Source organism: Saccopteryx leptura, chromosome X (genome assembly GCF_036850995.1).
Source record: "Saccopteryx leptura isolate mSacLep1 chromosome X, mSacLep1_pri_phased_curated, whole genome shotgun sequence".
Lineage (NCBI taxonomy): Eukaryota > Metazoa > Chordata > Mammalia > Chiroptera > Emballonuridae > Saccopteryx > Saccopteryx leptura.
Window position 1 is genome coordinate 96,911,513 of NC_089516.1, and position 26,404 is coordinate 96,937,916.

Genomic DNA, 26,404 nt, shown 5'->3' on the forward strand with positions numbered 1-26,404 from the left:
GCAAAGTGGGAATACAGGGAAAATATCTCAACATGATAAAGGCTATCTATGAGAAACCCACAGCCAACATCATACTCAATGAGTAAAAATTAAAAGCAATTTCCTTAAGATCAGGAATAAGGCAGTGTGCCCCCTTTCACCATTCTTATTCAACATAGTTCTGGAAGTCCTAGCCACAGCAATCATACAAGAAGAAGAAATGAAAGGCATACAAATTGGAAAAGAAGAAGTAAAACTATCATTATTTGCAGATGATATGATACTGTATATAGAAAACCCTAAAGTCTAAGTCAAAAAACTACTGGACCTGATAAATGAATTCAGCAAGGTGGCAGGATATAAAATGAATATTTAGAAATCAGTGGCATTTTTATATAGCAACAATAAACTGTCTGAAAGTGAAATTAAGAAAACAATCCCCTTCACTTTTGCAACCAAAAAATAAAGTACCTAGGAGTAAATTTAACCAAGGAGGTTACAGAGTTGTACTCTGAAAATTATAAAACATTGATAAAAAGAATCAAGGAAGATACAAACAAGTGGAAGCATATATTGTGTTCATGGATAGGAAGAATAAATATCATTAAAATGTCTATATTACTCAAAGCAATTTTTAAATTCAATGCAATTCCTATTAAAATAACAATGGCATACTTCAAATATATAGAACAAATATTCCTAAAATATATATGAAATCATATAAGAACATAAATAGCCTCAGCAATCTTGAAAAACGAAAAATAAAGTGGGTAGTATCACACTTCCTGATATCAATTTATACTACAAGGCCATGGTACTCAAAACAGCTTGGTACTGGCATAAGTACCAAGTACCATTCATAAAAATCAATGGAAAAGAACAGAGAACCCAGAAATAAACCCACACCTTTATGGAATGATATTTGACAAAGGAGGTAAGAGCATACAATGGAGTAAAGACAGTCTCTTTAACAAATGATGTTGAGAAAATTGGACAGCTACCTGCAAAAATATAAAACAAGACCACCAGCTTAAACCATTCACAAAAATGAACTCAAAATGGATAAAAGACTTAAATGTAAGTCATATAACCATAAGCATCTTAGAAGAAAACATAGGCCATAAGCTCTCTGACATCTTTCGCAGCAATATATTTGCTGATTTATCTCCACAGGCAAGTGAAATAAAAGGCAGGATGAACAAATGAGACTATATCAAACTAAAAAGCTTTTGCACAGGTAAAGACACTATGAACAAAATAAAAAGACAAACCACACAATGGGAGAACATATTTGACAATACGTCTGATAAGAGGTTAATAACAAAAATTTATAAAGAACTTGTAAAAATCAACTCCAAGAAGATAAACAATACAATAAAAAAATGGGCAAAAGATGAATAGACACTTCTTCAAAGAGGACATACAGATGGCCAATAGGCATATAAAAAAATGCTCAACATCATTAATCATTAGAGAAATGAAAATTAAAACCATAATGAGGTATCACCTCACACCACTCAGAGTGGCGCTCATCAACAAAACAACACAGAATAAGTGCTGGAGAGGATGTGGAGAAAAGGGAACCCTCCCACACTGCTGGTGGGAATGCAGACTGGTGCAGCCACTGTGTAAAACAATATAGAGATTCCTCAAAAAATTCAAAATGGGCCCTGGCCGGTTGGCTCAGCGGTAGAGCGTGGGCCTGGTGTGCGGGGGACCCGGGTTCGATTCCCTGCAAGGGCACATAGGAGAAGTACCCATTTGCTTCTCCAGCCCCCTCCTTCCTCTCTGTCTCTCTCTTCCCCTCCCGCAGCCAAGGCTCCATTGGAGCAAAGATGGCCCGGGCGCTGGGGATGGCTCCTTGGCCTCTGCCCCAGGCGCTAGAGTGGCTCTGGTCGCGGCAGAGCGATGCCCCGGAGGGGCAGAGCATTGCCCCCTGGTGGGCAGAGCGTAGCCCCTGGTGGGCGTGCCAGGTGGATCCCGGTCGGGCGCATGCGGGAGTCTGTCTGACTGTCTCTCCCCGTTTCCAGCTTCAGGAAAAAAAAAATTCAAAATGGAACTGCCTTTTGACCCAGCCATCCCACCTTTCGGAATTTATCCCAAGAACACCAAATATCTGATTCAGAAGAAGAAATGCTCCCCCATGTTTATGGCAGCATTGTTTATTATAGCCAAGATCTAGAAACAGCCCAAGTGTCCGTCAGTGGACGAGTGGATTAAAAAGCTATGGTACATACACACAATGGAATACTATGTGGCCATGAGTCAAAAGGAAATCTTACCTTTTGTGACAACATGGATGAACCTGGAAACTATCATGCTAAGTGAAATAAACCAGGCAGAGAAAGAAAAATATCATATGACCTCACTCATTTGAGGAATCCAAGGAATAATGAGAACTGAGGAACAGAATAGAGGCAGAGGCAGTATCAAAGGGACCAGAGGGAAAGCAGACAGAGGTAAAGGGGATGAAAGGGTGGGATCAGAGAAGGGAAAGAGATTGGTGAAATTATATATAGCAAACACAGCGTTATAGAGAGCAGAAAAGCAAATCCTGGAGGGAAGGGGTGAGGGCATTGGAGGGAAGGGGGCAAGTGGGATGTAGAGGGAACACGAGGGTGGGGGGATGTATTTGGTGGGATACTTGAACCTATGTAAACACAATAAATGACAGTCAATAATAAAAAATGACACAGTTCCCTTACATTTTCTCCACCCTTTTTTTGCCTACACATCGAAAATGTTACTCAACTCAGGTATTTTCCCTTCACAGAACTTAAAATTTTGCTCCTCCGTCCATCATTTTATTATTATTTTTTTTATTTTTGTTTTCTGAAGTTGGAAACGGGGAGGCAGTCAGACAGATTCCCGCATGCGCCCGACTGGGATCCACCTGGTATACCCACCAGGGGGCGATGCTCTGCCCATCTGGGGCATTGCTGTGTCACAGCCAGAGCCATTCTAGCGCCTGAGGCACAGGCCATGGAGCCATCCTCAGTGCCCGGGCCAACTTTGCTCCAATGGAGCCTTGGCTGCGAGAGGGGGAGAGAGAGACAGAGCGGAAGGAGAGGGGGAGAAGTGAGAAGCAGATGGGCGCTTTTCCTGTGTGCCCTGGCCGGGAATCTAACCCAGGACTCCTGAACGCCAGGCAGATGTTCTACCACTGAGTCTGTCCATTTTAATAACACTTTGCCACCATTAGTATCATATATGTTCACATGACACTAAACTAAGTAAAAAATACAAATTGAGCAAAACAACATAATATTTCACTTTAAACCATTTTGGTTTTGTTTAGATAAGGCCTGACCCTTGACTATTTCCTAATACTTTTCAACTATGTCTGTGTTCCTCCAAAAATACTTAATGCACTTGAAGCAATTCTTCCTATTTGCCAGTGCAAGCCCTGTCTTTTTCTGCCATTGTATATAAAAATTGAAATAATAAAAATTTAGGATCTATAGCCTACTTAACTCAAAGGTGATTTAATTTAGTCTCTTGGTTAAAGAAAGCCAATACAAAATAAAACATTTGTGGGTAAAATAGAATCCATCTAACTGTATTCGTAAGCTGGGGTCCTTGGAAGCACACAGATGGGCCATACAGGACTTTTATGCAGCTGAAATAGTCTTGAAGTTATAAGTACATTAAACTGATTTTAAAAATAAATTTTCCTTTTTCATCCATCCCCTTAACCCCTCCCCTCTGGCAATCACCAGTTTGTTGTTAATATCTGAGTCTTTCTTTTTTTTAATTTAATATTTATTTTTTAATTTATTGTGTTGACATGGTTTCAAGTGTCCCACTCAATATACCACCCTCTGCATCGTGCCCCCGTGCCCCATGTAGAGTATTTTTGCCCTGATTCCATCATTTTCCTCCAACACCCTCTTTCCCTCTGGCTTTTGCTACCATGTTGTCTGTATTTATGTTATGTATATATGTTTTTTTACTAATATCTTCATCTTCTTTGATCCAGTCTCTTCTTTTTCCTTCCTTCTGGCAGCTCTCCATCTGTCCCCTGTGACCCTGTCTCTGTTTCTATTTTGTTCCTCAGTTTATTGTGTTGATTAGATTCCACATGTAAGTGAGATCATGTCGTATTTGTCTTTCTCTGCCTGGCTTATTTCACATAACATAGCAATCTCCAGGTCCATCCACGCTGTTGCAAAAGGTAAGATTTCCTACTTTTTTACATCCACATAGTATTCCATTGTGTAAATGTACCACAACATTTTTACCTACTCATCCACTGATGGGTACTTGGGCTGTTTCCAGACCTTATCCATTGTAAAAAAAATGTTGCAATAAACACGGGGGTGCATATCTTCTTTTGAATTAGTGTTTTGGGATTCTTAAAATATATTCCTAGAAGTGGGATAGCTGGGTCATAAGGCAGTTCGATTTTTAATTTTTTAAGAAAACTCCATATTGTTTTTCCACAGTTGCTGCATGAGTCTGCATTCCCACCAGCAGTGCTGGAGGGTTCCTTTTTCTCCACACCCTTGCCAGCACTTGTTTGTGATTTGTTAATGACAGTCATTCTGGAAGGTGTGAGATGACATCTCATTGTGGTTTTAATTTACGTTTTTCTGACAATTAGTAATGTTGAACATTTTTTCATATGCCTATTGGCCATCTCTTTGTCATCTTTGGAGAAGTGTCTGTTCAGGTCTTTTGCCCATTTTTAAATTGGGTTGTTTGTCTTCCTGTATTGACTTTTTAAAGTTTTTTATACATTTTGGTTGTTAACCCCTTATCAGACATCTCAGCGAATATGTTCTCCCATACTGTGTGTGTGTGTGTGTGTGTGTGTGTGTGTGTGTGTGTGTGTGTCTATGCAGAAGCTTTTTAGTTTAAGGTAGTCTCATTTGTATATTTTTTAGTGTTTCTGTATTGTTTTGTTTTGTTAAATTCTACATATAAGTGAAATCACATGGTATTTTTCTGTCTCTGTCTAATGTTTTCACTTAAGATAATACACTCTAGGTCCACATCCATGCTGTTGTAAATGTCAAGATTTTATTGTTTTTATGGCTGACGAATATCCCTTTCCATATATATATTTTTCATGTTCTTTACTCATTCATGTATCAATGGACACCTGGGTTGCATCCATATCTTGGCTGTTGTAAAAAATGTTACAATGAACAAAGGGGTGCATATAACTTTTCAAATTAGTGTTTGTTTTCTTTGGATAAATATCCAGAAGTAGAATTTCTGGGTCTTATTGTAGTTTTATTTTTAATTTTTTGAGAAACCTTCATACTGTTTTTCATAGTTGATACACCAAATTACAATCCCACCAACAGTGCACGAAGATTCCCTTTTCTCCAAAACTTCAAAACACTGTTATTTGTTGACTTCTTGATAATAGCTATCCTGACTGAATTGAAATGGTATCTCATTGTGGCTTTGAACTGCATTTTCCTGATCATTAAGGAAGTTGCACATCTTTTCACCTTTTTTGCTCATCTTTGTTGTCTTATTTGGAGAAATGTCTATTCATAAACTCTGCTCATTCATTAAGCAGATTCTTTTTAATATTGAGTTACATGGGTTCCTTATATATTTTGGATGTTAACCCTTTATTAGAAATATCATTTGCAAAATTCTTCTCTCATTCAGTAGATTGTCTGTTTGTTTTGTTGATCATTTCATTCCCTGCACAGAATACTTTTAGTTCAGTTATAAAATATATAAGCATAGGGTAGAGGGATTGAGCATAAAAGGACCAAAAAACCCCAGGAAATAAGTAAAATAAATAAATTAACTTAAATAAATAAGCTACAGAGATGTATAGTACAGTACAGGGAAAATAAACAATAAAATCTGCCTGACCTGTGGTGGTGCAATGGGTAAAATGTCAACCTGGAATGCTGAGGTCACCAGTTCAAAATCCCAGGCTTGCCTATTCAAGGCACATATGGGAGTTGATCCTTTCTGCTCCTCCCCCTTTGTCTCTCTCTCTCTCTCCTCTCTCTAAAATAAATAAATAAAATCTAAAAAAATTTTTAAAAATCAATAAAATTTTTTGCATGGTGACAGTTACCAGACTTATTGTGGTGATCACACTGCAAAATATATAAATGTCAAATCACTATGTGTACACTTAAAACTAATATTGCATGCCAACTATACCCTAATAAATTTTTTAAAAAGAAATGAGAAAGTTAAAATAAGATACAACAAAAATTCATACATACATGCATACATACATACAATGGACATCTGAATGGTGATGCTGTGAATTTTGCCATTCATTTGGCCCCTTTTGGTATGGCACCACTAACTTTAATGAGAATATTAAAATTCCAGGAGTATTACAATTAAAAAAACATTAAGAAAAGCCGATGATAGCAAAGACATGGATAAAGATATCACCAGGACATAGGATATTTCAAGATTACAATTCTCTCCTTTTTTTTTTTTCTTTGTTAGAATAAAAAACTTTTTCCACTCAAAAATCTTTAAGTAACATTCATGATATTTTGATATTCTTGAAATATCCTTATTTTTTATATAGGGTTCAATGAATATAAACCAAAACCATCAAATGGAATCTTACAACCAAGTGATAATTTCCTGGCTAACTTATCTTGTATAGTTTAAGACATCTTAGAATATGTAAAAATCCTCCTTTCTTAATCAGACCTGCTTTAAGAAAAGTCTAAGAAAATCTTTCATACCATGGCTGATTAATAAACCTTTGCAATGTAAAAGTAAGATTTTTTTTTACTTACTATTTTTTAATAAATTTTTGGTGAATTTATTAGAGTGACATTAGTTAATAAAATTATATAGGTTTCAGGTATACACGTCTATAATATATTGTCTGTATACTCTATTTTGTGTTCCCCACTTTGAGTCAAGTCTCCATCCATCACCATTATCCCCCCTTTACCCTCTTCTACCCCCCACCACTGCCCTTTTCCTATGGTAGCCATCATACTGTTGTCTGTGCCTATAAGTATTTGATTGTTTATTTGTTACACCTTTTTCACCCAGCCCGTCAACTCTCCTCCCCTCTCACAGCTGTGTCTGTTTTCTGTATGTGTGAGTCTGCTTCTATTTTGTGTGTTAGTTTAGTTTATTCATTAGATTCCACATATAAGTGAAATTATATGGTATTTGTCTTTCTCTGACTGGCTTATTTCACTTAGCTTAATACTCTCTTGGTCCATCCATACTGTCACAAAAGGTAAGATGTCCCTTTTTTGTGGATACATACTATTCCATTGTATAAATATACCACTGCTTCTTTTATCTACTCATTTACTGATGGGCACTTGGGCTACTTCCAAATCTTGGCTATTGTGAATATGCAATGAACATGAATGGTATATATTCTTTCAAATCAGTGTTTTGGGTTTCTTCAGATATATTCCCAGAAGTGAAATTGCTGGGTCATAAAGCAGTCCCATTTTTAATTTTTTGAGGTAACTTCATACTGCTTTCCACAGTGGCTTCACCAGTCTGCATTCCCACCAACTGTGCACAATGGTTCTCTTTTCTCCACATCCTCACCAACACTTGCTATTTGTTGATTTATTGATGATAAAAGTCTAAGAAAATCTTTCATATCATCGCTGATTAAGAAACCATGGGAATGTGAAAGAAAGGTTTAAATAATACAATCTCTATAATACCAAAACATAAATATTATCTTAAATATTCTAGAGCAATGTTGTCCAAGAGAACATTCTGCAGTAATACAAACATCTATCTCTGTGATCTCCAATACATAGCAATGAGTAACCTGTGGCTAATGTACCTGAAGAACTAAATTTTTAATTTTATTTAATTTTAAATAGCTACATGAGGCTATTGGCTACCATACTGAATAGCACAGTAATTTTCAACCTTTTTACACTTAGAGACCTATGAAAATAGGAGAATTATTTTGAGGGCTGCTAAGGCAAAAATCACCCTGAAAAAAAGTAAATTGGAATAAGATCATTGGGTCTTTAATCTTCATACATCAGAGTGGTTAACTCTTTTGTGGACCAACACAAAATTTCTGGCAGACCAATTCACAGACCAACGGCTGAAAAAACACTGGAATAGCTTAACAGTAGATGAACATTAACATGGGGTCAGTGGATAAACTCCATAAAGTCCATAAAACTCTTGAAATTATGCACAAAATGATGTGTTTGTTTATTCTGTACATAGGTTTTATTAAGTTTTCAGAAATAACTCTAACCCACAAAACAGTTAAGAACCACTATGACAGAAGTAGAATTAGCTGACCCTGTTTGGGCTCTAAGTTTCTTGACAACATGATTAAAACTAGAAATTTGGTAAATTTTGTGTGTTTTTTAAATTATGTCATAAGACAATATTCAAATTACTCAACAAAAAAAACCAAATAGAATCAAATTGATTTCTAAAAGTTATTCATGTATGAGTATGTGTGGTACAGTTTCTCCATATTCTTGACATAATTTAATGCTATTTTTATTTTTTATCTTTTTTATTGTTTTAGATATCTAAAAAATTATTTCTTAAAATTAAATTCAAGTCATGTATTTTATATTTTTACAACCAACTCATATTCCTCTTTTTTTAGAAAAAAATTTATTTTGAAGAAATTATAGATTCAAACACAATTGTGAGAGAGAACCTGTATATTATTCACCCAGTTTAACCCAATAGAATCACTTTACATAAGTATAGTACAATATCACAACCAGAAGATTGACACTGATATAATCCATCCACCTTATTTAAATTTTATTAGTTTTATATGCTCTAATTTGCATGTTCTATGCAATTTTATCATATGTGTAGTTTAATGTGACCACAACCATAGTCAAGATTCAGAACACTTTCATCACAACAGGTCTTGGTCACATTGCCTTTTTTTAGCAACACATGTCTCCACCTCACACCCTCTCCTAACCACTAATCTGTTCTCCATTACTATAATGTTTTCACTTAAAAAGATGTTATATAAGTGGAGTCATATTGCATTTAACCTTTTTGGATGGGCTTTTTTTGGTTGGCATATTTCTCTGGAGATTCATCCATATTTTTGCATATATTCATTGTTCATTCCTCTTTAATTTTTAGTAGTATCCTGTGGTATAGCTATACAGTATAACAATTTGTTCAACCATTTACATATTTAGGGTATTTCCAAGTTTTGACAATTCTGAATGGAGCTTCTATGAGCATTCATATACAGGTTTTAGTGAACATATGTTTTCATTTAACTGAGATAAAAGGCCATAACTGAAATTGCTGACTCATACAGTAGTTGCATGTTTAGTTTTATAAAAAACTTTTAGACTGTCTTCCAGATTGGCTGTACCGTTTTATATTCCCATAACAATGTATGTGTATGTGTGATCCAGTTTCTTCACATTCTCACCATAATTTGGACTTATTTATCTCTATTTCTCTCTCTCTCTCTCTCTCTCTCTCTCTCTCTCTCTCTCTCCATTCTGGTAGGTATAAAGTGATGTCACTATCACATTGTGGTTATAATCTGCATTTCCTTAATGGTTAATGATGTTAAACATCTTTTCATGTGCTTATTTGTCATCTATATATCTTCTTTCATGAAATGTCTGTTTTTGTCCAAGAGGGGGGAAAAAAGCATTCAAAATAGGAATGTGTTCTTTTTACATAGAAATTTGCGTAATATCAGTGGATAATTTGGTCTTACAAAAGAAAGAAATGCTGTTCAACTGGAATTTTTATTGCCTATCTGATAAGACAGAAGCCCTAACATTAATTCTTACCCCAGTGAAGATATTTCTATGGAGGACAAGGAGGATAGAATGTGGGAACAATACTTGGCTTTTTGATACCTTGGCCATAGAGAAAATTGAAAGAATATAAATGAATGGAAAGATAAGAGGGCCTTTGGTAGGTATTGGATTCAGTTATTTCATGAACACATTTTCTAGCAAGTAAAAGTAGTTCAGATATTTTAGATCCTAAGTATGCTATGTTTTGATGGATGTCATTTGTTGCTTTGCTTAAGAATAACCTTTGTATACTCACCCAGACGGAAGGTAGTCTTTCAGGTCAGGCAGCCAAGCAGAATTCCCTGCAGACAGAACTACACAGCTTGAATCAAAAACTGCAATGGGTATCTACTGCCTAACCTTTGCTGTCCTGTCTCCCACTACTCCTTCTCTTGTGCTCTTGCCAAACTAAAGTAGTGTTCTCCAAATTTGTTCTGCTCTTTTGTGACTCAGAGCTTTTACTCCTGCTATATCCCCAGTTATCACTCAAGGTCCTACTCATATATTACTTTCCCCAAGAAACTTCCCCTAATTCCTTGAGCCAGAAGCAAACATTCCTGCTCTATTCTCACACAGGACCCATCTCTCTGACCATTCTTTTGTTTAAATGTCATGCCAATGCAATAACGTGAATGAATCCCAAATGCATTGTGCTAAGTGAAAGAAGTCAGACACAAACAGATACATACTGAATGTTTTCATTTATATGACATTCTGGAAAAGGCAATATCATAGGGACAATAAACAGATAAAAAGTTCCCAGGGATTAAGAGTGAGAGGAAGGATTTGCTTAAAAAAGCACAACACAAGGGAATTTGGGGGGGCATAATGAAACTGTTCTATATTTTGATTGTGGTAGTGACTAGATGACTGTTTATGTTTATCAAAACTTATAAAAACTGTACAATAAAAGGGGTGAATTTTACTCTATGTAAATTATACCTTTAAAACAATGAAAAAATTTATACCACATAGTTAGCAAACTAGCCATCCTGTCTTGCAGTTCTTGCCATCCATTTACTTGTTCTTTACACACACTGTAATGTGCCAGGCAACCAGCACAGACACACACACACAAAAATACATGGTTTCTCCTCTCAAGGAACTCACTCCCTGATTAAGGAAAATCATATGTAAATAAATAAATGCAGCATATAGAAGATGTTACATATAATACAAGTATTGTTGGATATAGTTGAGGTGTAAAGGGGGTAGTGGTGAGAGGGGCTTAGACTGTTGAAGGCCTAGCCTTCCAAGTTTAGAAATTTACATTTAATTCAATATGCAATGAGAAGTGACATATGGCAGCTATGTTTTAGAAAGTATAATATGATAATAATATGAAGAATGATTGGGAGTGGAGGAGAGATTAAAAACAAGGAGATCAATTACAAGGCTATTTACAATAGTCTAAGAAAAAATTAATATCACTTCTCCATTAGGAGACAATTGAGATTAGACTATGCTTTCAGTTAAAGCTTGTAATGCTCATAATCTAAGTGCTTCTAGGCAAAAACTATGGGAAGGCCAACAAAATTTGTCCTGATAGAATTTACCCTGAGATACTCAGTGGAGGGACCTTGTTGCATCCATCTTTTTATCTTACCCAGCAACTATGATAAGGCTATAGACATTAGAAGCTCTAAAAATGTTTATTATGAAATGAATAAATTAGAGAATGAGTGTCTTTTTAAAATCACTGAAACTCCAAAAGAAAAAAAATATTATTCCTGTATACCCTATGATGGTTGTCACTTACAATTTTGTATACCAGACAGCCCATAGGGTCAAGTTTAGTAAAAATGTTTATTCCTAAATTTGTATACTACTGTAGTGATCAGGTGGGATTAGTCTAGCATATTTTCCTCATGAAGTCTGCTTGTTCTTCACCTGTTCACTATTACCTAACAACTTGCAGTGACAGTGGGTAAGATTCTGTTTAAAAGAAATCTGGATAACAGCAGGCATTATCAATCCATTTTCCAGTATACTACTTTTAAGAAATTGATACTTACTTCTGTCTTGAAACTTGAAACCCTCCGTTGAAAATGCCTTATGCGGGGATTAATTAAAAGCACTAATATATGACAGCCTGCTCTCTGGAATGTGCATGCTGTAAAGTTTTCATCCTGCCTTGAATTCAACAAAATAAAAGGTCCTAAAACCAACAGGGTACTGTGACCTGAACACCATGTAGAGCCCAAACATATGCTCTCATCAGGTCTCTAAACACCTCAAATGTCACCACCTAAGAAAAATGAAGAGTTTTAATCAACTAGTGGAATCACTGAAGGTAAACTTGATGAGCCTCTTCTTCAAACATACAAGAGCTTTAGGATTTCAATTTCTGCTTTCTCTCTCTCTCTCTCTCTCATTCCACAAAAAGCAAACATTCCTGAGCCTCCTCATTGCTTCTCATGAAAGACTTTCTGTGGCTCTACAGCAGTGGTCCCCAACCTTTTTTGGGCCACGGACCGGTTTAATGTCAGAAAATATTTTCACGGACCGGCCTTTAGGGTGGGATGGATAAATGTATAACGTGACCGAGACAAGCGTCAAGAGTGAGTCTTAGATGGATGTAACAGAGGGAATCTGGTCATTTTTTAAAAATAAAACATCGTTCAGACTTAAATATAAAGAAAACGGAAATAATGTAAGTTATTTATTTTTTCTCTGCGGACCGGTACCAAATGGCCCATGGACCGGTACCAGTCCGTGGCCCGGGGGTTGGGGACCACTGCTCTAGAGTTAACAGCCTCCAGAATATTAAAGAGTCATTGACCTGCTCCTGAACTTGTTTTCTGTGAACAACATAAAGTATATTGACGTTATCTGCACCCAGAATAACACAAAGAGAATTTAGGAAAACAGTGTATTTACCTCCTGCTAATTGGAAGATTGTCAGCTAAGCAAGAGTGATTTTATGGACTCGAGTGTGCTGTAATTCAATGGGCCTGAGCACTTTCTCTTTTGATGTTCCCATTAGTATTTTTCCTCGTTACAAGTTCTTATACTTTATACTGCATGATTTGCGGTGAAGTCCAACCAAAGTAATTTTTGTAGTCATAAAAAAACATTATATTGAAGGCTTGCTTGTCCCTAGCCTGTTTCCTGCAACAAACATAACCATAACAGTTACCTAATTCTGTTGTGATAAAACTTAATTACTGTGTGAATCATGAGTGGTAAGACAGCCGATTTCAGTTGTCTCAACTATGTGCTAGCACCTTGTCACTTACTGCCAATGCTTGTTTACTCGAATTATTGATCAATTTTGCGCTATGACCAGCTGTAGCTAATCCTAATGCATATAGTTGGCAGCTGTGAATTTGTGACTTTGCCCCTTGGAATACAAAGGCTGCCTTTGCCCACATTCAGGCACACTTTAGCTTCTAAAGGGTAAGCCTTGACCTCAGTAGGTGATTGTGGTTATGCACTATAATATAAGCATGTTTATTCTTAAATTGCTTTTCAGGACCACAACATTCCTGGGAAAAAATATCAAATTTGGTTCCTATTAAGAAAGAATCCCATTCTATTTGTAGGTTAAAATAAACTCATTGCCCATGTGCATTTTTAAGAACTTAACTCCTCTCTAATTTAGTAAACTGATCATATCTATGCTTGCCAGGCCCACTCTCTTCCACAGCTCTTCTGTCATTTGTCCTAGGCAGTGGGAAAATCATAGATACTTATTTTATATATTGTTAGGAAAACAGCTGTTAGGCTTGCTCGCAGGTTCATGGGCTGCAAGGACAATGCTTGATTAGTGCGTGATTATGTGGCAGAGGCATATGTGCATAGCTTATATAAGGCTATGGGTGCTTGCACCCAGTGCGGATTGCAGAGAGAGAATGGCAGATTGCCTGTCTGCCATTGTGAGGAGCCATTATGCTGTTTGTCCACTTGCTGCTGTGAGAGGAGGGTTCCCCCCTGTTTGCTCATCCCCTGTTGCAAGAATCTACTAAATGGGAATGGCCCAGTGCTCTTTGGTTCCATAGTTTCTCTACCATTTCTCCGAATCCAATGTGGACCTGCCTAGCCTTGGCCACCAGCATTACACATATACTATTTGATTTGTTACGCTTTAATATGAAGGAACATTAAGTGGTTCAAATATATCTATACACATTTTTGTTATAATTATCCTTATTTTGTACTTGAGAAAAAAAAAGAGAGAGAAACTTCCTTGGTGTCACATAAGCAGTCAACAGCATAGTTAAAAATAATAGACTAGAATGGAGGAGCTGTGTGAATCTAGTCTACTGAGTAGTATGAATGGATTGGAAGTAAACCTCAAATATGTGGTCTTATCTGTAGGGCACAATTCATTGAAAAACATTTTTCTCTCCCAGTTTCCCCAAGGAATTTTTTTTAAGTGTGTGAGAGAGAGAAAAAGACAAGACAGGGACAGACAGACAAGAAGGGAGAGAGATGAGAAGCATCAACTCATTTATAGTTGTGGAACTTTAGTTATTCATTGATTGTTTTCTTGTATGTGCCTTGACCAGGGGGCTCAAGCCAAACCAGTGACCCCTTGCTCATGCCAGCGACCTTGGGCTTCACACCAGCGACCTTTGAGCTCAAGCCAGTGACCATGGGGTCATATATATGATCCCATGCTCAAGCCGGTGACCCCACACTCAAGCTGGTGACCCCACACTCAAGCCAGATGAACCCGCACTCAAGCTGGTGACCTCAGTGTTTCAAACCTGGGTCCTCAGCATCCAGACTGATGCTCTATTCATTGTGCCACTGTCTGGTCAGGCTCCCCAAGTAATTTCTTTAAAGAACATATGCATAAATCTCTTGTGGTCAAAGATTTCATTCTTTTGAAATTTTCATCTCATTAGAAACCTGAAAAGAAAGGAGAGGAGACAGCATGAAACCAAATGAGTTTCTCAAGTAGACTGCCCTGATAACAGCAGAGAGTAAAAACTACTCATGTCCATCATTCCCTCCAGCAGCTTCCCTGCCCCACTTTCCCCTGAAGCCATTCATACTCCTGCACCTTGGGCCTTTCTCCACTCTTATCTCTGTTTAGCCATTTGGCAACCCCTTAATCACCTCCCTGCACACTCAAGATAGCTAACCTGATCCTCCAGTAGCAATCAAGTCAGCACAATTTAGCTCAAATTTTCTGCATTTTCCTCCATCAATAAAAGTCTTTTCTGTACCTGTTTTCACCAGTGGACATAAAACACCCTTTCTGCACATAACACAGGTTCAGGCACTCTTCTCCACATTCTCATCTGAGAGTGTGTATACAACATACATGTAGACATATATAAATGATGATGAAGCAACTTGACTAAATAGTTTACTCCCATAATCTTTGTTATCTAGGATTTCTGGGGCTGCTCAGAAGAAAATCAAAGACATCTAGTGAAAGGTTTATTAGTGTGCTAAAATGTATTACTAGATGTGCCTGAAAAACATGCATTCTTTCCACTTTGTAATAATATCCTCACCATGTATGTGTAAGGGTAGTACAGCGGAGTGAAACTGACATAGAATTTGGACTCATACAAACTCCCATGTGAATTCCACCTCTGTCACCTACTAGCTGTGTGACCTTTGGAAAGACACTTCATCTTTCTGAGCCTCATTTTCCTCATCTGAAAATAGGAATTATTATATAATGGAATTTTATTACCTGTTGTAAGAACCAAATGATATAATCAACGCATGTCAAGTGTCTGACACGTAGTAGGTTCTCAACAAATGTTTCCTTCCTACCTCTACTTTTGAAGGTAGTGTTGTATAGAGTGGAAAGTATTACATTGGGAAGAGTGTAGTTTTGTAATAAGATGTGGGGTCAAATTCTAATTCAGTCATTTGGTTACCTTTGGTGAACTCAACAAATTACTTAACCTGAGCCTCAGTTTATTCTTCTCTAAGATTTAGCATGTAATATTTATGTCATAGGTATAAAGTACCTGGCCCATAGCAGGCTCTCAATGTTAGCTATTAATGTTATGGATATGAAAAGATTCTTCTTAGCTCCAGATATAGCACAATTACTGTTATAAAGCTCCTCTCTGACATTCTGCCTTTTCTTCAAGCGCATGAAAGGTTTGTTTTTAAAAAATCCTCTCACCTCATTAAATTAAAATTTCTCAATAAAATTTAAAAAGAAAAAAAATCCTCTGTTTTCTAATGTTTCCACTTGAGTTGACTGAGGTTTACTTGCATTTACAAGCCATGTTATATTACTTGATATATGCTGCAGCCTCACATTTGGCTTTTTTTCCTGCTTTGTCTCTGCACACCCCCATCATTTTATTCTTGGTATAGACAGGGCAGCTGCCTAGAGTGCAAATATATTGTCATCTCTTCTCCACATATTCTCCACACCCATTTTGTCAAGCTGTGTAGCCACAGCATTGCTTAGATGCCAGGACACTAATTGTACCAGATGGAGCTTTGCCATTCATTTAATGATAAGAAGCCACATGTGATGTCTCATTTCTTGCAGACATATCAAAAGCTGAACATTATTGTCCATCTCTGCACCTCTGCAGAAACTCAGTGTGACTGGAAACTTAATCGGCAACAGTGGTGCCCTGCTATTGCTTCTGCAGGATGCTACTCTGTTTATCAGTTCATCCTTAGTGCACTGCTCAGGACAGCTTTCTGTTCAGTATTGCTAATACAAATATTTGGCAGGGATAGCCTTTGTGGTAGGATTTGAGGAATTCATAAAGGCTCCTGGCCCAAATATATCTTCCTCTCTGGTCACAGCGCCTGAAATGCATAAAAGAAACATTTCACTTGGACTTTCTCTTTTTGGTATAAGACAATTGTTGAAGTACAAATGTCACTCTCCAGAGGGAATATACTGAGTCACTATTCAGCTATTAATACAGTCAGAACTACATTGGAATCTTAATTCGATTACAAGCTATATGATCTTAGGTAACTTGCTAATTCTCTCTGAGCCAGTTTCCTCTTCCGAAAATGGGGAGCATGACTGATGGTTGTGAGGATCAAATGAGTTCAAAATGAGCAGTAGCTATTCTTAGCCTTAGGGACAGAAGCGCCCTGAGGGAATACATCTAGGACTAGTAAATTGGGTTTGAGGGTCAGGAATCAGGTGAGGTCTGATACAGGGAAACTGCTCAAAGCAAAAGCCTTGGTGAGGTGGTGATAGAACCAGGGAGTAGCATGGAAACTCTGGGGACCCGGGGTGGAAGAGTTGGGTAGGAGGAAGAAAAAGGACTGAAACAAAGTTAAAGAATACTTACATGTACTTTCTAACAAGAAAAGTATAGTACTGCTCAGGATGTGATACTTCGTGAGGTAGTAAGCTCTGACATGGGGAGTGTTCAGGCCGAGGTTGGGTGCTGACTTCCCATCAGGAATATTCTAGTCTACTCCAAGGTTTCTCAAACGTAAATGTGCGTACAGATCCCCTGTGAATCTTGTTAAAAGGCAGATTCTGATTCAGCAGGTCTGGGGTGGTTCTCAAGATTCTTAATTTTTTTGAGCTCCTCAATGATGCTGATGCTTCCAATCAAGAGACCTAATTCCTAGCCAGGCTAGGTTGAATTTTGAAAAGAAATCACAGTGAAAGAGAGGAATATGGTTGGAGAAATTCAGAGAGTTACCCAGACAAATCTCCATAGAATGGAAGGACTTTAATGGAGACTGGTCCTTAGCTTTGCAAGCTTTGAAATTTGATTGGTAATATAACCAGAAACTGGCATCCTCTGGATTGACTCACATTTAAGTAAATTCACAAGACACCAATGTGTAAACCGGAATGCTAATTAATTAATTTATAATAAGAAGTATAACTTCCAGGTGGACCAAATACTAGTGTTTGCCCATAGGTGCATTATCTCTCTGTAGGCATATTTACATGAGGAGCTAAATGATAATAAGAAGGTTGCTGGCCTGACCTGTGGTGGCGCAGTGGATAAAGCATCAACCTGGAAACACTGAGGTTGCCGGTTCAAAACCCTGGCTTGCCTGGTCAAGGCACATATGGCAGTTGATGCTTCCTGCTCCTCCCCTTCTCTCCCTCCCACCCCCCCTCTCTCTCCCCTCCTCTCTAAAATTAATAAATTAAAAAGAAAATACTCCTCCCTCTTGGAATGCAGGCCATGTCTGCATGCCCTGGGTTGCAACCGTTTATTAATTAAAAAAAAAAAAAAAAAAAAAGAAGGTTGCTTGGTGAGGATGGACTTGTAACAAGGAGAGTTCATGGGATGATTTTAATGGTTTATGTCATCAAGCTATGATAGTCTGATACCTCCATATCCACAACTGGACCAGACCTCCAGAATAGTAGCGGGAATGTTAGCTTCCTCACTAGTCTCTCTGTGTCCTGTCTTGTCCTCATACAATCCAGTGGATCTTTTTAGTCTTAGGTCTGATCATATACATTTGTTCCACATACTTTAATATAAATTCACAAATTTAAACTCATCATTACAAAAAGTAACATTTTCAGTTTCATGCATTGTGGTTTAAAATATAGAGAAAATCTGAAAAATAGTACATTGAGCACTTACATACCCACCATCTTGGTTTAATAATTATTATTTTGCCATATTTACTTTATGCATGAGTGTGAATATGCAAACATGTTTGTATGTGTATTGAGTCCATACTTTTTAAGACAGATTTCTAAACTCTTCATGTTCTGGCACAACTTACTTAACCAGTGTTACTTACCTTGGCTCCACTTAGCAACTTACATCTCTGCCATACCTAAGTACTGAATGTTAGCTCTCTGGATATTTCCTGGTGTTCTCATGTAATATACTATTGCATATGCCTGAATATCCTTACTCTCTTTGCTTGATTAACTCTATTTGTTCTTATAGACTCAGCCACACCCTTGTTGCCATAGCATCATTTGCTTTTTTCAGTCATAACATTTATTACACTGTACATTATTGTCTGTTTACCTCTGTGACTTTCCTACTAAACTGTGAACCCATTGAGGGCAGGAACTGTTTCCTTTTTTTCTGTATACCCATGCTTTCTCAGTGTTTTACACTTAGTAGGTGTTCAGGAATCAGAAAATCCAACTGCCTACCAGAGAGTTCTACCTAGTTACATCATAGGTACCTCAAAATCAATATCTATACCAAACTCATCTCTCTCTCTTATCTGCTCTATACATTTCAAATCTTCCTGATTAAGCAAGTCTTCCAAGCCAAAAATTTCAGAGAAATCCCTAATTCTTCTCTCTTTCATCCTCTAAACAAGTCTTGTTGATTTTGCCTCCAAAATACATTTCCAATATGTCTGCTTATCTTCATTTCCTCTACCTGTCTAGTCCAGGCCACCTTCATCTCTTACCTGGAGCACTGCCAACAATCTTCTATCTGGGCTCGCTGCTTCTACTCTTGTCCCCTCCAATCTATCCACACAGAAGCCATAATGATCTCTAAAATTCAAATCTGATGATATATTACTCCCTTCTTAAACTCTGATTATATTACTGCTTGCTTTTGGTTAAAGTCCAAATTCCCTAGCTTTACCCAAAGGACTCTCAAGAACTGACCCCCTGTGGAACTCTACAACTTTATGTCTTGTGCTCTGGGTTGCATCCAACCATATTGTGTTCACAGAGCCTGTAGTACTTGTTTTTACCCAACATTTTTCAGTTTCATGCCTCAACACTTTTCCTTGTATTGTTCTCTGCCTAGGAAGGCTAACCCTCTCAAATTCAGCACAGGTGTAGTCTCCTCTGGAAAGCTCTTCCTTATTTTGCAGTGTGGGTTAGGATCCTCTTCTCTATTACCCACTACTGCCCTATGCATATCGCTATCAGAGTATTTACACGTAGAGCACTCTATACTGCAGTCATCAGTTTGCTTGTTTGTTTCATCAAAGTTAATTCATGAGCTTTTTTTTTCTTTTTTGAGAGAGACAAGGAGAGAGGGAGGAGAGAGATGAGAAACATCAACTCATAGTTGCTTCAGTATAGTTGTTTATTGATTGCTTTTCATACATGCCTTGACGGGGGTGGGGGGGTTCAAGCTGAGCCAGCGATCTTGGGCTCAAGTCAGCGACCTTGGTGGTGTCAAGTCAGCGACCTTGGGCTTCAAACCAGCAACCTTGGGCTCATGTCAATGATCCAGTGCTCAAGCTGGCAAGACCATGCTCAAGCCGGCAACCTCAGGGTTTCGAACCAGGGTCCTCAGAGTCCTGGGCTGATGCTCAGTACACTGCACCAACACCAGTCAGGCAATTCATGAGCTTTTTGAGAGCAGAGTTAACATGTTATTTGATTTTTTACTCCAATGCTTATTCTATGGTTGGTATTCAGTAGGTGTGCAATAAATATTTGTTTAAGAAAAGAAAGAATGAATGTTAACAAATGTCTCTCCAAACTTCATTTTTGTAGGTACTTTAGAAAAGATCTCTTCTTTTGAACACATTGTTTATTCAATTCAATATAGTTGATTGTCATGCAGGTAATATTGATTAACTTTTTAGAGCTCTTCACTAGTGAATTCAGACAAATTCTGGAACTGTACCATTTCTGAGAAGTAGCTGATCCTATTATTTTCTTTTTCCCTAGCTAATTTTTATCTTAGAAGTTAACATCATCAGTAGTTAGGAGTGCCATGCTACTGGCCCCATATACCTACCCCATTGACCTCTAAAGTCCCTTTCAATACCTAGAGTTCATGTCTCACAGAAGTTCCCATTTATTTGGATTGTAGGTGCTGTTTGATTATGCTATTAACTTTCTTTGGCTTCTCTCAAACTATAAAAGTATCAAGTGCAGAATTGTCCCATGCTTAATATTTGGGAATAATATTAAGTAAATGTTGGGTTGATACTGAAAGGAGTGATTGATCAAGAATTTAACAAATGTTAGGCTGGATAAAGTAAACAATATTTATTTGAACTGAAAAAGTGGCTAAAGTTTAGCATTCTGAACGTCATTTTTTTCTGATTATTACCTCAAAGTGACAACTTTATGATTATTTTAAAAGTATTAGGTCCCTGAACCTGCTTAATGATAATATTTAACAACTATAAATTTTACATTCTGCTTAGCACTATTTTAAGTGATTTACACGTGTAAACTCTTCTAATCATCTGAACAACTCTAATAGGTAGGTATTATTGTCCCCATTTTACAGATGATGAGGAAACTGAGGCATAAAGAAGTAATTTCCCCAAGGTCAAAATTATCTGAAACCAGGTGTATTAACTCAGTTTCATCCAATTATTGAGCACCTACTAAATAAAAAAAACCAACAGAGTGCATAAAAATGGTGCACTTAAAGTAAGAAGAAATCATAATGCAATAGTGCCATGACTGAATTGTTAAGGTGAGTCACACTTCTTTTAGTTAGTGGGAAATGGAGAAAAATGATGTAGTTAATGTCATAAATTGTGCAGATATATCCATTCAGGGGCTTTGGCTGGTTTGCGGAAGACTAAGAAAAGAGGCTTAGCTTTGACATGTATGAAAACGTATTCTTTTTTGAGGACTAAGATTACTTTCAGAAGGGGCCTCTGATGCTGTATATTTAGTATGGGGTAAGGATAACAAAGAAATACACAGGTATTGTGTTTGTTTGGAGCAGGAAAGGAGAAGGGTTTACTTAAAAAAAAAATGGTAACATGCGTCTAGAGACTGAGTCAAAGGGCCTCCAGCATCACCCACCTACCCAAAGTCTCTTGACTACAACTCAGACCCTTCGGATCTGGGCTTTTTATTAGTACTTGCACATTCGGGCACTTTAAGTTTGAAGCTCCCTTCAGGTAAATGTTAGGATGAAAAATGTGTTCTTGAAATTCAAAACGAACTCGAATGTTACCAAAGAGCTTTTGAATGTTCGCATATTCTATAGTCCCTCACCTGTCCATTTTTCCTAAAACCACGCGACACACCTGGCCACACAGCCTCAGATCCTCCTCTACTGCTTGTCCATCCTGTTACCCTTTTAAGAGGCGGATCCCGCAGTGTCCTTTCCTCCCTCCCAGCCACCTCTACCCCCAGTCGGCTGGGCGGAGCTTCATGCCAAAGCCCCGGAGCCCGACACGGCCGCAGCGGAGCGAAGAGTCCTGGAGCTGCGAAAAGCTGCTTCTGCGGCAACATCTCTACCAAAGCTACGTGCCTCTGGGCTTGAACCTAGCTCGCCGCTTGTGCCAGTCTCTCCCCTCTCGCTCCCCACCTGGCGTGCACCTGGTCAAGGCCAGGGTCCTGCCGCTAGCAAGGAGGACGCGTGTCCCGGGCCCTAGGGAACCGCAGAGCGAGCGCGCCATGGGGCCACCGCCCGGGGCCAGGGTCTCCTACCGCGGGGGCTGCGGCTTTTCCCGATTGCTGGCGTGGTGCTTCCTGTTGGCTCTGAGTCCGTATGCTCCCGGCTCCCGGGGAGCCGAAGCTGTGTGGACCGCGTACCTCAACGTGTCCTGGCGAGTTCCGCACACCGGAGTGAACCGCACCGTGTGGGAGCTGAGCGAGGAGGGCGTGTACGGTCAGGATTCGCCGCTCCAGCCTGTGGCTGGGGTCCTGGTGCCGCCCGACGGGCCGGGAGCACTCAATGCCTGTAACCCACACACGAATTTCACGGTGCCCACCGTCCCAGGGGACTGGGGAAACACGGTGCAAGTCGCTTGGTTGGCCCTCATCCAGCGCGGAGGGGGTTGCACCTTCGCAGACAAGATCCATCTGGCTTACGAGAGAGGGGCGTCTGGAGCCGTCATCTTTAACTTCCCGGGGACCCGCAATGAGGTCATTCCCATGTCTCACCCGGGTGAGTGCAGTTACTAAATTGCGCCCTTCCAACCCCCTTCCAAAGCCAGTTTCTCTTATTTTCCTTGGTGCCCTCCTCCTCTTCCTATACCCTTGCTCCGAAAGAAAAGAAAACGAGTGTCTTCTCTATACTCACTGAGAGAGGCAAGGTCCTCTCTTCCTCGAGATTCACCCTGCGTGGGGGGTTGGGCAGGAAAATCCTTTAGAATTTGCCTCTGGTAGAAAAGGGTAAGACAAACAGTGCGGAGGCTGGCAACTCGGGAAGGAGTGTTGGGGCTCTTTGGGTCGCCTTTACCAGGTGTTTCACAAGGGTGTCATGCATTGGATTAATTGGTGGTGGGCTTGGGCTTTAAAATGACTTGGGAGAAGACTGCCTAAAAATCCCTTCCTCATTCTTTTCCTGTTTAACAGCCTGGGCCTGCAGCATATTTGCCCCTCTGCTCTTGCTTGATTTTTTTCTCCCTGTTTCCTAGTACCAGGTACAAGATTGTGTCACTGCCCTGTAAACTTCATTGCAGTTTTGGTGGAAACATTGCTTAGCTTTTGGGCTCTTCTCTGCCCAGAGGTCTCAGGTCTCAAGTGATTGTTGGTATCAGTGCTTTCCTTTGCCTTTGAAAAATCTGATTTAGTGTTATTGAGTGACAAAAGAGGTGATTAATGTTACTGAAAAAAGAAGAGGCTTTTGCATGACGAGAGCAAAGGCCTAGACTTTGGAAAAAGTATTACAAGTGGGTCTTAAATTTGTGGAGATGATGTGGGTTACTATTTTTCTCTCTGCAGTTATCCTTCCAGAAACCTTTTCCCTAATTGTGATTAGATATACATACTGTATGTATAATGATCCTAAACCCCAAAGGATAAAGAAGCAAGTTTGAAGGAAAAAAAAAAGAGACATGATAGTATATCACAGTTGTTTAGAGTTGAGCCTCTCAAGTCAGACCTTGGAATTCTGAGTCCATTGCTGACTAGTTGTGTGACCTTGGGCAACTTATTTAAAGTCTTTGAGTCTGAGTTTCCTCATCAATCAAATGGGAGAGAACTAATAACTACTCCCATAGGTTTGCCTTGAGGATGAAATAAAATAATGTCTAGAAAGAATTTAACACATTCATCCTTCTCAGTAAAGTTTCGCTAATAGGATTAGTCTTTTAAGAGTCACTGGAGAGATGAATCTACTTAAATACTTAGAGGTATTTTTTTGTTTGTTTTTCGCCCTAAAACACTGTGTCTAGCACTGCTTAGAGAGCTCTTGCATTGAGTGCCTGGGTGGCATAATGGAAAGAAGGCTGAACTGGAACTCAGGAGATTTTAGTCTCTTCTTTGCCTCTACCAGTGTGTGACCTTGTACTAGTTACTCACTAGTCAAATGATAGTATAGAGGTAGGATTTGGAGGCCAATTTGGCAGAGTGTGCAGAGACAAATGTGAATTAGATAAACTGTAATATCCCTTTCAGTTCTAAAATGCTGTGATTCTTAGATTTTATATTGATTAAAGAAGCAACTGTATCTTTCTTGGTTGGTAATTCATTGATTAAAATGAAGTTCCTTTTTTGTCTGTTTTCTTTTTTATTGAATTTATTGGGGTGACATTGATTAATAAAATTATATAGGTTTCAGTGTACAATTCTATACATCACCTGTATACCGTACTGAGTGCTCACCACCCCAAGTTAAGTCTCCTGCCATCACCATTCATCTCCCCTATACCCGCTTCCACCTCCCTCAGCCCCCTTTCCCTCTGGTAATCACAATACTGTTGTCTGTGTCTATGAGGGTTTTGTTTTGTTTTTGGTTTTGTTTTTTTTTTCTCTTATTTTATTGCTCATTCCCTTCTTAAAGGCTAATAAAAATGAAGGATAAGGACTTGGTAAATTTTAAAGTCCTTACATTTGAATTGGCTACCTAAATGCAAGGGTTTGACTTTATTGCCTCCAAAATGAGATTCACATACATATGTGATTTGGAATTGAAGAGAACTCTTTATTAGAGAGTTTCTATTCAGACTATTTTCATCTTACTTCTGTTAAGGATATAAGCTTAATATTTACCTGAAAGTTTTAGGGAATAGTAAAATTAATTCTTGTTGTACTCCCACTCTGTGCCAGGCACTCCACATACATCTTTCTTACACCTTATTGAGAGACAGTATATTATGCTAGGAAAAGCACAGGCATTGTAGTAAAAAACGGGAATCAATTTCTGGATTTACCATACAACAGCTTTGTGTCCTTGGTCATATTATTTAACTTGACTGAGTCTCAGTTTTCCCATCCATAAGATGGAGATAATATTACATTGCTGTGATTGCTAGGATAATATGTGTAAACTACCTAGCAGATAATAAACACTCAGAGTTAGTTATGATAATAGGTGGATGCTAACAAGATGCAAAAAATTAACTTGCAAATATGTGACTATGCAACTGTCAGTTTGAAGACATACACTGGGAATCTGATCATGGTGGTTTTGCTTCAGGATACTGTATAGAAATAATGCCCTAAATATCGATCATTTAATTAAACTATATTGAGAAGGAATTTTTATACTTTAAAAAATTATTATGATCTGAAATGATAACTATAGGAAAGTTTACCTTTAAACTAACTAGGTTAAAAAACTATCTAGTTATTTGAGGTGTGGAATCTTATTTCTCCCTTGAATGGAGAAACTACTTTTCAACACAGGGGGAAAATCACTTTGCATTTCATTTATGTGTGTTGTTGAACTTTTTTTCCCCTGAAGTGCTATTTTGTTTACTTTGCTCATTCCTGAGATAAATCTTGGAGTTCACTGTAATTTCTGGTCAAAAACGACCTATCTTGTATCTTAGTGGCAGAGAGGTAAGACTAAAGGTTAAATGCTGTTTATCTCAATATATGATAGATTGCTGTGAATTGCACAAGGGCCACCAAATGTAGAAAAGCCAATGCTGTCTTCTTTTCTCACAAAAATCCTTCTTCACCCACTCTCACAGGAGACTGTGCTTGAATTGTTCGGCCTTTGTTGGAGTTTGTGCTGAGTATCCGCACTCTTACCTGTTCCAGTCCTGTGACTATGAAGACCTATTTGTTCCAAGTCAAAAGAAGTAGCCGGTTTAGTTCTGGTTTAGAACTGTTTTAGAACAGTTACTTTAAAATTGTTTATGAGAGAGAAACTCCACTATTTAAAAGCAATTGATTAGGAAAATGGGGCTGTTTTTATGTGTACCAACATTTTTTAAAAAAGTAGTTTTAGCCTTGCATCAACCCATGCACTTTATTTATGTGTAATATTATTTTGGTTGCAAAGTATCCAGGGTATCCTGATTCACACAGATAATTGTGAATGATGTACATTTATTAACAATTTGTCTTGCAATCTCAATATTTTTCAGTCAGATCAATCCAGAAACCTGGAAGAAATTAAGAGAACATTTTGGTTTCAAAGTTTAATTACTATTGATATGTATTTTTTTTTACTTTTTTTTTTTTTTGTATTTTCTGAAGTTGGAAGCAGGGAGGCAGTCAGACAGACTCCCGCATGCGCCCGACTGGGATCCACCCAGCATGCCCACAGGGGGCGATGCTCTGCCCATCTGGGGCGTTGCTCTGTTGCAACCAGAGCCATTCTAGCGCCTGAGGCAGAGGCCATAAAGCCATCCTCAGTGCCTCGGCCAACTTTGCTCCAATGGAGCCTCTGCTGAGGGAGGGGAAGAGAGAGACAGAGAGAAAGGAGAGTGGGAGGGGTGGAGAAGCAGATGGGCTCTTCTCCTGTGTGCCCTGGCCAGTAATCGAACCTGGAACTCCTGCACGCCAGGCCAACACTCTACCACTGAGCCAACCGGCCAGGGCTTGATATGTCTTTTTTAAACTGTATTATGTTGACATGGTTTCAAGTGTCCTACTCAATGTAACACCATCTACACACCGTATCATACCCACCATGTCCCTT

The 26,404-nt window shown here is 38.5% G+C and overlaps 1 protein-coding gene across 3 annotated transcripts in view; it reads left to right on the top strand.

Annotated features, from left to right (window-relative positions):
- The window catches only part of RNF128 (ring finger protein 128), a 113,417-nt gene that overhangs the window by 24,475 nt on the left and 62,538 nt on the right, over positions 1-26,404 (top strand). For 2 of the 3 annotated variants that reach the window (XM_066356736.1, XM_066356737.1), the window contains exon 1: positions 21,731-22,474. The exons of the other annotated variant lie outside the window; for it this stretch is intronic. In XM_066356736.1, the coding sequence (XP_066212833.1) occupies positions 21,736-22,474 (739 nt within the window). In that variant the 5' untranslated portion in view covers positions 21,731-21,735. Of the gene's footprint in view, positions 1-21,730; positions 22,475-26,404 lie in introns of those variants that run through there. 3 annotated transcript variants of the gene reach the window in all.